The sequence below is a fragment of the Propithecus coquereli genome, unplaced genomic scaffold (genome assembly GCF_000956105.1).
Source record: "Propithecus coquereli isolate 6110/MARCELLA unplaced genomic scaffold, Pcoq_1.0 Scaffold143, whole genome shotgun sequence".
NCBI classification, from domain to species: domain Eukaryota; kingdom Metazoa; phylum Chordata; class Mammalia; order Primates; family Indriidae; genus Propithecus; species Propithecus coquereli.
In genome coordinates, this window is record NW_012138636.1 from 2,421,561 (window position 1) to 2,435,624 (window position 14,064).

At 43.2% G+C, this 14,064-nt stretch overlaps 1 protein-coding gene across 1 annotated transcript in view; it reads right to left on the minus strand.

Moving 5' to 3' along the window:
* Nucleotides 1–6: 6 nt before the first annotated feature.
* TEC (tec protein tyrosine kinase) overlaps nt 7–14,064 on the minus strand; it is an 81,472-nt gene continuing 67,414 nt past the window's right edge. The window contains exons 14-20 of the mRNA XM_012639921.1: nt 8,595–8,669; nt 7,664–7,835; nt 7,331–7,547; nt 4,586–4,650; nt 1,936–2,054; nt 1,690–1,847; nt 7–560 (exon numbers count right to left, since the gene is read on the minus strand). Coding sequence (XP_012495375.1) covers nt 477–560; nt 1,690–1,847; nt 1,936–2,054; nt 4,586–4,650; nt 7,331–7,547; nt 7,664–7,835; nt 8,595–8,669 — 890 coding nt within the window. The 3' untranslated portion in view covers nt 7–476. The remainder of the gene's footprint in view (nt 561–1,689; nt 1,848–1,935; nt 2,055–4,585; nt 4,651–7,330; nt 7,548–7,663; nt 7,836–8,594; nt 8,670–14,064) is intronic.

Genomic DNA, 14,064 nt, shown 5'->3' on the forward strand with positions numbered 1-14,064 from the left:
AAACAAAAGACGGGTACTTATCCAAGGTGGGTTCCTGATTCATCTAGAACCCAATTCTGGACAATGCGCCAGGCCTGGATTTCTGCAGATGTCAAAGGGAAAGGACAGGTTGCTGGAACATAGCTCTGATACCCTTCCCCTTCCCTAGCACCCTGGCCTTCTGCTGGCACCAGCTAACATGGGCCAATGACAGCCCCTCCAGTGGCCAACGCCTGGGGCCTGGGCACACAGCGGGCACTCAAGTGCTTGAGGAATGAATAGAAATGAGTGCTTTTGATCACCATCTCTAAGGCAGCATTTCCACAATCTGGAAGATTCAGTCGCAGAGGGATGGTTGGTCTAGAAGCAAATTCTTTAGGTGTTTCCACTTTAAAACAATCCACACATCCAGGTGCTAAATAAATTAATAGTTAGCCACAAAGCGCCATTCCTTCCTCGTGCTTTGGAATCTGGGAGCCACCGGTCACAACACCACTTCATCTTCCAAAAGTTTCTTCACATTCAACTAGTTCATCTATCGTGTGCAGCAAGTCTCCAAAAGAAGGCCTTCCCTCTGCTTTCTACAATCGAAAGTCAAAGAGAAGCTGTGAGTTCCAGAATCCGTTCCAAAAAAGGTTCTCGTTGCTCACATTCATGTAACGCAGCAGACTACAGAGGGGCTTCGTTGCCTGGGGTTGGGATACACAGGCGTCTCTTAGGGGGTCTATCTCTACCCCAGTCTACCCTGCAGGCACTGACGCTAGACTAAGCTTTCGAAGACCCTGCTTTCACGTCCCTGTCCAAGAACCTCACGGAGCTCCTCACTGCCTGTGAAATCCAGTCCTGCGACTCCGTAGTGCCCTCTGTGACCCGCCCCTCCCCCACCCCCTTGTTACCCAATTTCACTTCCCACAAAACCCTCACATGTGCTCTCTGTTAAGTCAGACTAATCTCCACCCTCGTGTACATGTTTATAACCACCTCCTTACCTTGGCTCAGGCTCTTCTCTCTCCCCCAGCACCACTTCCTGCCCAGAAGGCGTCTGCCCACCCCATTCAGTGCTCTTGGGAGGCGTCACAGCAAGCGACTGAGAGTCAGACGGGCTATGCTGCTCTGTAGCTAACTGGCCTTGGGTAACCGTCAACTTCATAAGCCTTTATCTTCTCAGCTATGGAGAAGCCGTAGGAGAAGTATCTACACCTCAAAGGGTTATTTTGAGAACTAAATCTAAAGTGCTCAGTACCGTGTTTAGTACCCAATGCATGTGAGCTAATGTTATCGTCTTTCAAAAGTCATTTTAGGTCTGATCTCTTCTAGGAGGTGCCAGTTCAATATTTCCGAGGCTGTGAGTAAAAGCCCTTGGGAAGCTGAGGTTCAGAGAAAGAAGCCCTCCTGGTGAAAGAGGAAGACTTCAACTCCACAGGCGATCCCTGCAAGGAGAAGACGACTTCTCCCGGTTTATTCCCTGAGAACCTCACTCAGGCAACCACGGAAGGACTCTGCTTGGGATGAGGCAGCGGCTTGAATTATTTAAGTCAGTATTAGCATTTTCCACTTCTTCCCATTCTTCAGAACAGAGCTGAGAGCTTGAAATCACTACCGAATGAGCACCGCCTCAAGAGTTTATAAACACTGCACACTACCCATCTGCCACGCCCACTCCCTAAATGCTTTAGAGAGTCAAAAATAAAGCACAAAAAATATCTATACCTCCTGCCAACATCTCAGCATCACCTCATATACGTATGTGGATGCCAACTTCGGCTGGTAGAGTCGGTGGCCTCGAGTAACCATGGTTACCACTTCATAATTGGTGTATTTTTCAAAAGGCATTCTGCCTTCGGTAAACACTTCCCACATTAAAACGCCTGGAAAAAAAAAAATCAGGATTATCAAATGGATGTATCCACTTTCTATTAGGGGCAGACTTGAGGAAACACGGACCACCGATCTTACCAAACGACCAGACGTCAGATTTGCTGCTGAAGCGGCTGTAGTTAAACACTTCGGGTGGACACCACTTCACAGGAAATTTAGCACCGGAAGAACTTGTGTACTGATCATCCAGGACGTACCTAGAGCGAGACGCCATGTGTTTACACCTGTGAAGTACCCTCTGCATTTTGTAGACGGTCTTTCATCTTTTCCCCTTACAATCAAAACACAGTTGACTGAACCCGCACCTGCGTGAAGCTAAATGTTCACCTCACTGGCCACACCTGGTGATTTCCAACTTCTCAGCTTAATTTAAGTGCACGAAATGAATGCATTGTCACATTAGTATCTGCACTTTCGTTTTTCTGTTCCTCTTTCTTTTTTGTAAGACAATAGAGGCAGAATATAATAAAATAGTTCATAAACTTTTTTGTAAGCAATATTGCTCTTTAAACAAAATTTTAGCCCAAACCGTCATATGTAAAAAATTTAAAGCAGAACTGCTCTAAAGGAAGTGGTATAAAGCATCTAGAGACACATGTGCTTTTAGCCCCCACGATTCCACAGAGCACAACTTAAAACTACAGCAGGCCGGGCGCGGTGGCTCACGCCTGTAATCCTAGCACTCTGGGAGGCCGAGGCAGGAGGATCTCTTGAGCTCAGGAGTTCAAGACCAGCCTGAGCAAGAGCGAGACCCTGTCTCTACTAAAAAAATAGAAAGAAATTAACTGGACAGCTAAAACTATATAGAAAAAATTAGCCGGGCATGGTGGCACGTGCCTATAGTCCCAGCTACTCGGGAGGCTGAGGCAGAAGGATTGCTTGAGCCCAGGAGTGTGAGGTTGCTGTGAGCTAGGCTGATGCCATGACACTCTAGCCTGGGCAACAGAGTGAGACTCTGTCTCAAAAAAAATAAAATAAAACTATAGCATATGAGAAAAGCAAATGCAAAAAGAAAAGCAAAATGACATATGTCAGTGGTAGAGTATATATTGCTATACTACAACATCCCCACATCCGCAAGCTCAAAACATACTTATGTCCTTCTGGAAGGACATGCAGAAACTGGTAACAGTGGCTCCCTTTGTGGGAGAACCCTTGATGAGGCATAGTGGATATGAGGACTTCAGCCCTCTCTGTCATGTGCTCAGTATGCATTTACAAGAGGAATGTATTTATGTATTATATGTACATAAAAAGTTAATTTCTAAAAGCTGTCCTGAGAAAACATTCAAATGATTGTGCAAACTCCCTCTGCTGTATAGACAAAGATGTGGCGCAGCATGAATGCCAGCTGCTGGCTGGCAGACAATGCCACCATGGGCTGAATCCAGTTGTTGTTAGCCAGGGGAGTCTGCATTTAGTATATAGAGAGAGTTTTGAAGGACTGATACAAAAGCACAGATTTTCCAAAAGCCAAACATACAAAGTTTGACCAAATCAAAGTAGAGGACTGCCTGTCAGACACAGAATATCTTTATATAAAGCAAATAAAGAACACAAGGTAATTAATGTGCTGAGAGTGAGAAGTTTGGGTCTGATTTCTGACAGCAACAGCTTTCTAACCTCCCTGGGGGCCTGGGTTTTCTCAGGAGCTAAACTTGGCCCCTTATAGCCTGGTCCTTCCCTGCCTTATAGGTGCTCCTAGTGCTGTCTCGCAGCCGGCTGCCCCGGCCCTCCTTTGGTTCCTTGAGCAGGCCAGACTTATCCAGACTCCAGGCTTTTGCACTTGGGGTTTCTTCCACCTGGAATATCTTACCCCCAGATTTTCACTTACCTGGCTACACTTCCTGCCTTTTGGTCTCCATTCAAATATCCCCATCTCAAAGAGGGGATCTAAAGTGGCTACCATCACCCTGCCCGCCCCAAGTTGTCTCTATCACAGTGGTCGGCAAACCTTTTCTACAAAGGGCCAGACAACTCGTATTGTGGATTTCACAGGCTATACAGTCCCTGTGACAACTACTCGACTCGGCCTCTGTAGCAGGAAAGCAGTCACAGACAACATACAAATGAATGAACGAGGCTGCTTCTCAATGACGCTATTTTAATGGACGTCGACAATTGAATTTCACATAATTTTCACGTGTCATAATGTTCTTTTCATTTTTTTCAACCATTTAAAAATGCAAAACCCATTGTTGGCTCACAGACCATATAAAAAGAGGTGTATGACAGATTGACAGACCACAGTTTACCAACCCCTACTCTAGCACACAACTTTATTCTCAGGTGTTAACGTTTCTCACTCCTCCTGACTACAAGCTGCATATATAAGGACTCACAGGTCTCATTCTCTGCTATGGTTCTGCCTAACATCGTGCCCGGTACACGGTAGGCACCTAATTTTTTATGGATGGATGAATGGATGGACAGAGGGAGGGAGGAGAGAAAGAGGGACAAACTAAATATTTTTTAAAGGTATTTTCTAACACTCTACTAAAACCACAAAAATTAAGGGAATCAAAACACTGCAGACATGAATATATGAATAACTTATACTACCACCTAGTGGAGAGAATTATTAACATCACAATATATACTTAATTATTTTATCTCAGAACAGTCAATAAGATTTCCTATCTGCTTCATCAGTGCAGATTATTCTCACACTTATTAATGCTACACAATAATGCGAATGCCACCTGAAACCACATATACTCAGACATACCTGGCCATTCCAAAATCAGACACCTTCACAACTCCCGCCTCATTTACTAGACAATTTCTGGCAGCCTGGAAAACATTATGATGGAATATTAGTTAAAAAGTTCCACAATATAATTGGAAAAATATAAGTTATTTATATTAAATTTAGTATGACCCAGTCAACATTTGCAGAGGGTAGAAATGTTTCCTTATAAGTTGTTTTCACCCCTATGGAAGTGTCTCCGTTGTATATTTGAAAGAATGGACAGAAAGTCGTTTTTGCAATAAGGCATTAATACATAATTTCTACCAATTGTCAGACCTAAATAAGGACTAATACAAGGGTCAACCTATTTTTCTGCCTCCCAAGCCTGTTCTTATTAAACTATCTGATTTTCTTATTGTCAGTGACAACATCTCTTGAAGTCCTTAATCCAGGTTCTCACTAGGCGAGCATAACAACACACAACAATCACAGTGATGAGTGACCAAACTCTTAATCAATGGTACTGCTCGGTGATTGGCCATCTCCACTCGAAACAGTCAAAGAACAGCTATTTCTATTAATAGCATCTCATAACATGATATACTAAATTGGTCAGATGCAATGGATTATTTGATTTCTAGTTTCTTGCCCATTCTTCAAGATAGCAAGGTTCGAGAAAATAGTTTGGTAGGGAGACATGATATTTCTTAGAGGGAAGGCATGATATTTTTAATACCATAACCCACGGGCCAAGATGTGTTTTTCTTCCTGACTATTCAGAATTTTATTTTATCTATGTGGCAATTCTACTTATACAAGGTTCCTTCCTGTTGAATGCATTTTAAGAGTCTTTTCTAAAATGAGAGCTAAGGAAGGCCTGTTCCCTAAACTGCCTCCGTCTTCCCATGAAGACACTCCACAATGCCTGCACTTGATAGTAAAAAGGATTCTTCGCCCAGGAGACAGAAGCACTAGAATCTTCCCTTAAGGCATAACTGAAACCTACCATAGTAATATAAATATCACAGGCACAAAAGTATAAAGCATGGCTTTCACTAGGATTTCTGTGTGTAGGTACAGTCTGTCACATTGAGGTACACGTTCAACTTTTATTTGTTTTGTGAGTACAAAAAAGAGGAAGGTGCTTAGTTCACGAGTTTCAACATGACAGATGTTCTTTGTCATCACCAACATAATGGTAACAATAACTGATGTTACATATAGCGTGTCTATTTTACAAAGCCCTTTGTCCCAATCATATAATGTGATCTTTAAAAAAGTTCTGTGAGCAAAACAATATTATAACCAACAATTTACAGATGTGGAAACAGAGTCTAAGAGAAATTAGGTAACTATCCCAAATCACACCTAGGAAATCAAATCTTCCATCTCTAAATCTTCAACTCTATCATGCATTAAATCTGAAGATAGCATAGCACAGTAGTTAAGTTTGGGCTCTAGAGCCAAACTCACTGGGTTCAAATCCTGGCTCTACAATATACTTGACCATTAGTAAGTTATTTTATCCTATTTTCGCCTCAGTTACCTCATCTGTAAAAAAGGGAATAATAATAGTACCTACTTCCTAGAATTGTTATGATTACAAAATGAGTTTATATTTGTAAAATACTTATTAGAACAAGGCCTGTTTAAGATAATTGCTCACTTTAAAAAATGCTTTGCTGCTACTCTAGAAGAAATGTGTCCACACTTTATCACAAAAAAGCTAATAAATCTAAAGTATGGAACAAAGTCCCAAACGAGAATTACATTCTTCTTGGCGAAAGAATCACCTTCAGGACTTACAGGGAGTAAGAGTGCTACTGACAGGCTGAAAATAGACACATTTGTAAAGAATAGGTGGAGAAGAAAAACAGAAGGAAAAGAAGAATGGAGGAGAGAGGGAGAAAGAGAGAAGAAAAATGAAGTATCTTCATCATAATCATTGAGAACCAGTAACAGATTTCTTTTTCTCATATTCTCAGAAGTTAACATGGCCAGGCACGATGGCTCATGCCTATAATTCTAGCACTTTGGGATTACAGGGGGAGGATCATTGAGGTCAGGAGTTTGAGACCAGCCTGAGCAAGAGCAAGAGCCCCTCCACCCCCATCTCTACAAAAAGTAGAAAAATTAGCCGGGTGTGGTGGCACATGCCTATAGTCCCAGCTACTTGGGAGGCTGAGACAGGAGGATCGCTTGATCTCAGGAATTTGAGGTTGCTGTGAGCGATGATGATGCCACGGCACTCTAGCCCGGACAACAGAGCAAAACTCTGTCTCAAAAAAAAAGTTAACATGAGCTTCCATGTTTTCCCAGTGATTTGGAGATAAAGAAAATGAACCAAAGGATTTCTCTTACAGTTTCTGTTTATGATATGTGAGGTGGAAAACAGCTTGGGATTTAGTAAGGTCAAGGCCGACCCTAACTTCCTTATCATATCAGGTAAGCAGTTTCACTTCCCTGAAACTAATTTTCTTACCTATGAACCAGTGATGGTAATAAAATCTGTTATCAGTAGCCAGCTCATGGGATTCTTACAGAGATCAAATAATCAACGCACGGAAGCGTGCTTAGAGATATGAACTGTGTAAATTATTAGATTTAATAAAGATCTTTCCTTCAAAGTTATGGGGCAAGGTAAATTTGCCAAATTTAAAAATAATGGTGCAACATTGCTAAGAACAAAAACTGGGTATCAATACATCATTGCTCATTTGCTGACCCAGGGTTACAAAGGAATTCGGCCAAGGAACAGGAAGACAGGCGAGTTGAGGTTACCAGGTCTCTGTGGATGAAGCCGTTTCTCTCCAGGTACTCCATCCCTTCACACACGTCCTGACACATGCTCAGCAGCACGTCTCTACTGAAATGACCTTGTCTCTGTCGGAGGAAATTCAGAAGGCAGCCCCTCTCCATGAACTCGGTCACAATGTAGATCGGTTTCTGCTGGGTGCACACACCATAAAGCTGCACTAACTTCGGGTGTGTCAGTTTCCTGGGAAGGGAGACGCACATACTTATCATTACTATAGGAAGAGACTCTACCAGGTTTTGGTGAGGGACCACTTTTCTAATACAAAAAGGTGAGCCGGAAAGAAGACAGCAACTTACATCATCACTTTAGCTTCCTCTATAAAGTCCTCCTCGCACATCGCACCTTCCCTGATCGCCTTGATCGCGACCTTGTACTGGGCCCGCCACTTGCCGAGCCTCACCACCCCGAACAGGCCGCTTCCCAGTTCCCTCATGAATGTCAGCTCGGAAGGGTTAATCTCCCATTTCTCTGTAAGACAGGAAGGGGAAGTGTTAACGTGTAATCTGGAGAACAGCATGAATCAGTGGGGGAAAAAAGAAACTTTAACCAGGTCAACCTCAAAGTTACAGGATAATACTGTCACAATTACTAGTAAAATACAGAACAGACTCATAAGCTGCATCTAAACTGCAAAAGGTGGCTTTCAGCCTTCTGGGAAGGATGTGCCCCTTCTAAGCTGTCACGATACAAGCAAAGTGAACTGAAGACAAGAAGAAGATGCTGCAAGATAGGCTAAGAATAATAAAGCTTGAAAGTTAATGTATTTTCTTAAAACAAATACATCTTCCTTTACCACTCTTCCCCCTTGGGTTTTGTTCTCCCCCAACTCCATCAAGTTGGAAAGAATTTAACCCGCTGTTTTAAGGGCTTCTGCCAGAAGCAACAGAGATGATCAAGTGGGAAGTCTTCCCTGCAACCTCCACCGTTAACACATTCCCGTGAGTAGAAAGCACAGCTGGTGAGAAGGAGGAAGGGCTCTGATCAATTTTAGATGTAACATAATTTTTATTTTTCATTGACAGAAAGTTTTCTACTGAATTATGAATAACGATGAAAAGAGAAAACCTAGGATTATGACAGCTATAAATATTATCATCTAAAAACCCATACTATAAACTTAACAGAAACAGCTCTGCTATGTGGAATTCTACACACCCAAATTTGTCTTGTGACAATGGATTCTTTTCAAGGAAAATTAGCTAAAAGCAACTAGAAAATGAGAGTTACCGTAGCTGAATCCTGCAGTGGTTGGTGCATTCTTCCCCTTTGCGCTAACTGGGTACCGCAGCCTTGTCACAAGTCCTAGTAATCAAAGAAAGTACTGCAGTCAAATCCATTCATAATCATTCTATGGTCAAATGCTAAACTAGAAACTCGCTTATAAGATTCATTCGCTTTCTCATTTACTACTCATTCTCTGTGTGTACATACAGCACTGTGCTATATGCTTTTATTCATTCAAGATTTTCTTTTCTTTTCTCTTTTTTTTTTTTTGAGGAGAAGGAAAGAGAAGTTTATTAATTTGCAGGCAAATGAGGAGGGTGGCAGACTCCCATCTCAAAGTACCAACATCCTGCTTCTGAGCAGAACTACAGAGTTTTTAAAGGTTGTGATCAATCCCACTTTCGGCTAAGACAATCTCGTGACCTCCACCTGGATTAATCCTGTCTTTGGCTAAGATGATCTCATGACCCCCACCCAAATTAATCCCATGTTTGGCTAAAATGATCTCATGACCTCCTCCCGGATTAATCCCATCTCCTGTGGCACAAAGAACAAAGGATACTTCCAACCCCTCCCGACCTCTGGTCTGAGGCAGGGGTGCAGGTCCTAGTTCTCCAAAAGTAGTGGTATGTTTTAGAGAGACATAAAACATTTTTGCCATTTATTTCAAGCCATTTCTTCTGTTACATATTCCCCCCGTCAATATTACCCTTCTATATCTATGCGAGGAGGGACGACATAGTCATTGAGCTACTTCCTGCTGAATTGGGGCAATGTTTTAGATGGAAGGTTTATACTTATGTATGGCATTGCACAACTTTGGCAGTATATTTACACAACAGATTACCAGGCAGAAAAAATATCATAAGCAGTAATTATAACAGGGAGGATAGACAAGGAAAAATAGACTGTCGCTTTGCACACAATATCTGATACAGGACTGGGTTAGAAAAGAAACATGGGACCTCTGAGTGTAGAGTTGTGCCCTGTGGGTGATCCAAGAGACCAGCTTCTGCAAATTCAGAAATCACATACAGCACTGAACAAGGTTTAGGACAACGAACCCAGCAGTATGACAGATTAACAGAAGAGGTCACAGTCCAGAGAAACCCTCACTGTGAAGCTGTCTCTCCATCCTCTGTTACAAAGGAGGGTCCATTATCATTCTTGCAAAATGTCCAGGGCTCATTCCATGGAGTGTGTGCTCCTGGGTCCTGTTGATGGGGTGTCTGTTGATGTCCTCGCTGTAGGAAGAGGAGCCGCTGAGCCATCTCTGTAGTTGTCTGTCCACGGCCTCCATCATCAGCATGTTATTTTTCATTTGCTTGGCCTCTTTCCCTGGACTGGTGATGTCTGTCATCCCGTCGTCCTCTGACACCTATTTCTATACATGTGCAGGAACTCAGAGAAAGCCCTGTTAGCAATTTTTGGTAGACCAAGAGGGGAATGGAGTTTGCTGCTGCTTCTTTTTCCATAAGTGGACAATGCAATCAGAGAGCATTCTCAGGCGGGACCTGAAGATGGAGCTGTTGCTTCTCTGGAGAAAAGGTCACTTGAGCATTTAACTTGCATAACAAGTCTGGGAAGAGGTATTGAACATTCTGGCATGTACAAGAAACTGTCTCAGCTTTTGTTCTCCCCGTTGGCACTCAAGAGGAAGGAGCATGGGTCGTTGCTGGGTCTGACCAGTAACCCCAACCACTGCCACCATGTCTGCGCTAAGGGAAGCTGGTTTAGAGTTTAGGACAGAAAAGGTAGCCCCTTATATAGTGTCAATATAAAAAATCCACTAATCTAGTCCCCACTGTCAATCTTACCCAGAGCTCCTGTGGGGACATTTGAATCGGAGCCCTTAGTGAGGCGTGGAGCCCCAGGCCCCTTTATTCATCATCCGAGTCCCGGGCTCGAAAGATCATTTGCCCCCCTGGAATATTATTACTATTATTATTATTATTACCTAGAGCCCTTTATAGCTTTGGGCAGTGCTCTCTCCAAAGTCCCTCCTGTTTGCAGAAAGCACACTGATGCACTCCACCCTCGGGAGGCTCTTCCTGCCCTTTTTTTGACTGTCTCAAAGGACCCTTGGTTGGTGCAGCTCACAGGACACACGTGGGTTTCAGTTTCTGTTCTTCCCTTGTGTTACATACTTTACAGGCGGTATCAACCAGTTGTGAGGGATTCATGTCAATTGCTCCCTCCATACGTTGCAGCTTCTTCTTTATAGCGGGGCTCTCTGCCCTATAAAAGTCACATTAACCACGCACATGTGTTTAAGGGCTTCTGGATCCACGTCTGTATATTTCCAATATGCCCGATAGATGTGTTCCAAAAATTCAGAGGGAACTCCTGGACCCTATTTAAACTCCCTTGTCTGGGCGCTCCCCTGCAGAGGCCTGCCAAAATACACTTTCGGTAACGATTTATTCTCACACTGTCGGTGTCAGTGTCAGGATCCTAATTTGGTTCTGCCATTGAATGGCAGCACTGGGGTCTGGGGTCTGATTAGGATCCTTGCCATGGAGAGGCTGCATCCCCTCCTTGGCCTCGTCCATCACTAGCCTACGCTCGTTTGTAGTAAGTAATATTACATCCACCCAAGTGGGACGGTGCGTCACAAAGATGGTTGTAAACAACTCATTCTCTGAGGGTCCTTTCTATAGGTTGGGTCTGAGTTTTTCCAATTCAATAAATCCGAGGTAGAAAAGGGGATGAGTCTAATAATACCCCGTTGGCTGTCCTTAAGCATTCAAGCCTCCTGTGGGGTACTGCCACAGTGGAAACCACCCTGCTCCGGCTACGGGCACCCTCTGGCCAAATTCGGTTTCCTGCTGGGTAAGGAGAGACCATTCCCCACCCCGAGTCATAAGCTAAATGGGCATGGGATTGAAGAATTAGTTCAGGCAGTGCCCTCCCAGCCCCTCCCATGGTGCCAAGATGGCAGCCACGCAGGCATTCCTTCCCCCTTGCTGCATGCCACGTGGCCGTGAGCCGCCTGCACCAGTCCTCTCTCCCACCAGGTCTGCTCCCGGGCTGCCTCTTCCCCAGGCTGACTGCAGGGTTCCGGCCGGGGTGGTAGAACCTCATTTATCAAAAATCACGCAAACACAGATTATCTTGTACACCGTAAACAATGAGTTTATCTCAAGCAGAGAGCTTGAGACTCAGTATTTTAATTCTATCATGGCAGGTTGACCATTTGAGCTCTGAATTTTAAAAGAACCAACAGCTCAGAATAAACCACAGACCATCAACCACCACTTTTCCTCACACTCCATATAAGTGGTATCACAATAATCTTTAGACATAAGTACAAAAACTTACCAGACAAAAACTCACAAGCAATCAAACACAAACAATATAGGGAATTTCCAACACTAAAGAATCCAAAATGCCACGGCCTATCAATCAAATGGGAATTTTCATTTAACAGCCACTTCCCCCGACACTCCAGCACAGTGGACTACAGTAACACTATTCTCTTTACACATGGGTTCATAACCATTCGCCAAAGTTTTTCCCAAGGAACTTTGAGATGGTGCTTCCTTATGTTGCAACAAAACTCACAAATAACAAACAGACAATACGGAGGATACAAAAATGCCAAGGCCTATCAAACCAATAGGAGTCCACTGAGGAAAAACGTCACCCAAATGGCACCTCAGCGGTGCCTCAAATGCCCTACCATAGGGCTGGAAGGTTCAAAATGGGAATCCAAAGGGGATAAATGCCACCCCAAATGACTGGAAGGTTCAAAAGCCTCCCCAAATGGGTGGCCTAATCCCCCCGTTCCCTGGGAAACCCTTCACAACTGGTAGCCTAGTCCCCCATTCCCTGGGAACTGCAAATGAGCTCTGAATTCAAACCAGGTTTCCTAGTTCTACTCAACCTCATGACTTCCACCCCCAAAAGGTGCTTCAAAACAAATGCCTTGATAGGGCTCCAAACAAATGCCCTGCCTCAGGCCAGAGGGTTCAAAATCCTCCCTAAACGGATGGAATCAGGGTCTCAGCATGCATGCTGGGGAACTTACCAAATGGCCAAGGCTGTCAGGATATTTCTATATCCATTTCCTTCTCCTCAACTCAGTTCACGTTGTGGGGAGCTGGATCTACTTCGCGGAGACAGAGACAGGAGTTTTCCGGAGCTAAAACAGGCTCCGGCAGCTGCTGGGACCATCCCTTGCTCTCTCACCTTGAAAAGAAGTGGCTTCTACCCGTGAAGACCCATGGCTTTGACCCGGGGCTGCTCCCTGACTCTTCCAGCAGTTATGGGGTACCATTCCACCGGGGCACCGATGGGCCCACCCAGGGATGTCAAATTGTTACTAAAAGTTTGTCACTTGTCCCTGAAGCCACATCAGAAAAATGAGGATGAGTGGTTTGAGGAGAAGGAAAGAGAAGTTTATTAATTTGCCAGCAAATGAGGAGATTAGCAGGCTCCCGTCTCAAAGTACTAACGTCCTCAACATTTTCTTTTAAATACTACAATGTTTATCAGGTACCATGCTAGCTTTCTCTTTTCTCTCAATCTCTAAGATCTCAACAACTGGGAATATCAACTACTGGAAATCAATGAGGTAAGTTAAATCCTTAAACTTAAGCTGTTTACAGCACTAAATAAGTAACAGGAGATGCCTCTTCTATAAACACCCAGAACACCCTATATTTCCTCTATGGCAGCATATCTCATAATAATTTAAAATTGTTATGTACTTCTCTGTCTCCCCACAAGTGGTAAGATTGGAAGAATCAGGATCAATGACTATACCTAGTCCACTGCAGTCTCCCCAAAACCTGGTTTAGTTCCTAGCATGCAGCAGGCACTTAAATCATGTTTGTTCAATGAATTGAGATAGTGGTGAAGAATAAAACTTATACAAAAAACACGAAAGAAAAAAATACATGAATGTAAACACTAAAAAATAAAATAACAAAATAGGAGATGTGAAAAAGTTCTTTGGGAATAAACTGATATGAAATCAGTTCCTCAAAGGTTAAATACAGAGTCACCATATGACCCAGCATACCCCCAACTAGGTAAATACCCAAGGGAAATGAAAACACATTTCCACGCAAAACTTTGTACACAATTGTTCAAGGCTTCATTATTCATAAGCTCCTAAATGTGGAAACAACCCAAATGTCCATCAACTGATGAACAATAAACAAAATGGATAAACAAAATCTATATGATAATGATTATTCATCAATTAAAAGGAATGACTATCTTATCCAGAAAATTTCCTGAACTTAGAAATTCCATCTTCCCAAGACTTCTTTCCTAGGACATATTAGACTTAAGCAGAGTACACAAACCAATTACTAATAATGCGTTCAGAAAGTCTATCATAGCAAAAACTATTACTGGGGATTTACACTGTCTAGAATCTCTCGTGATAACTTCAGCAATTATATTCCTTAACATCATTATGTCTATAGTTTGCATATACCCAGGCTATGCCTAGGTTTCCATA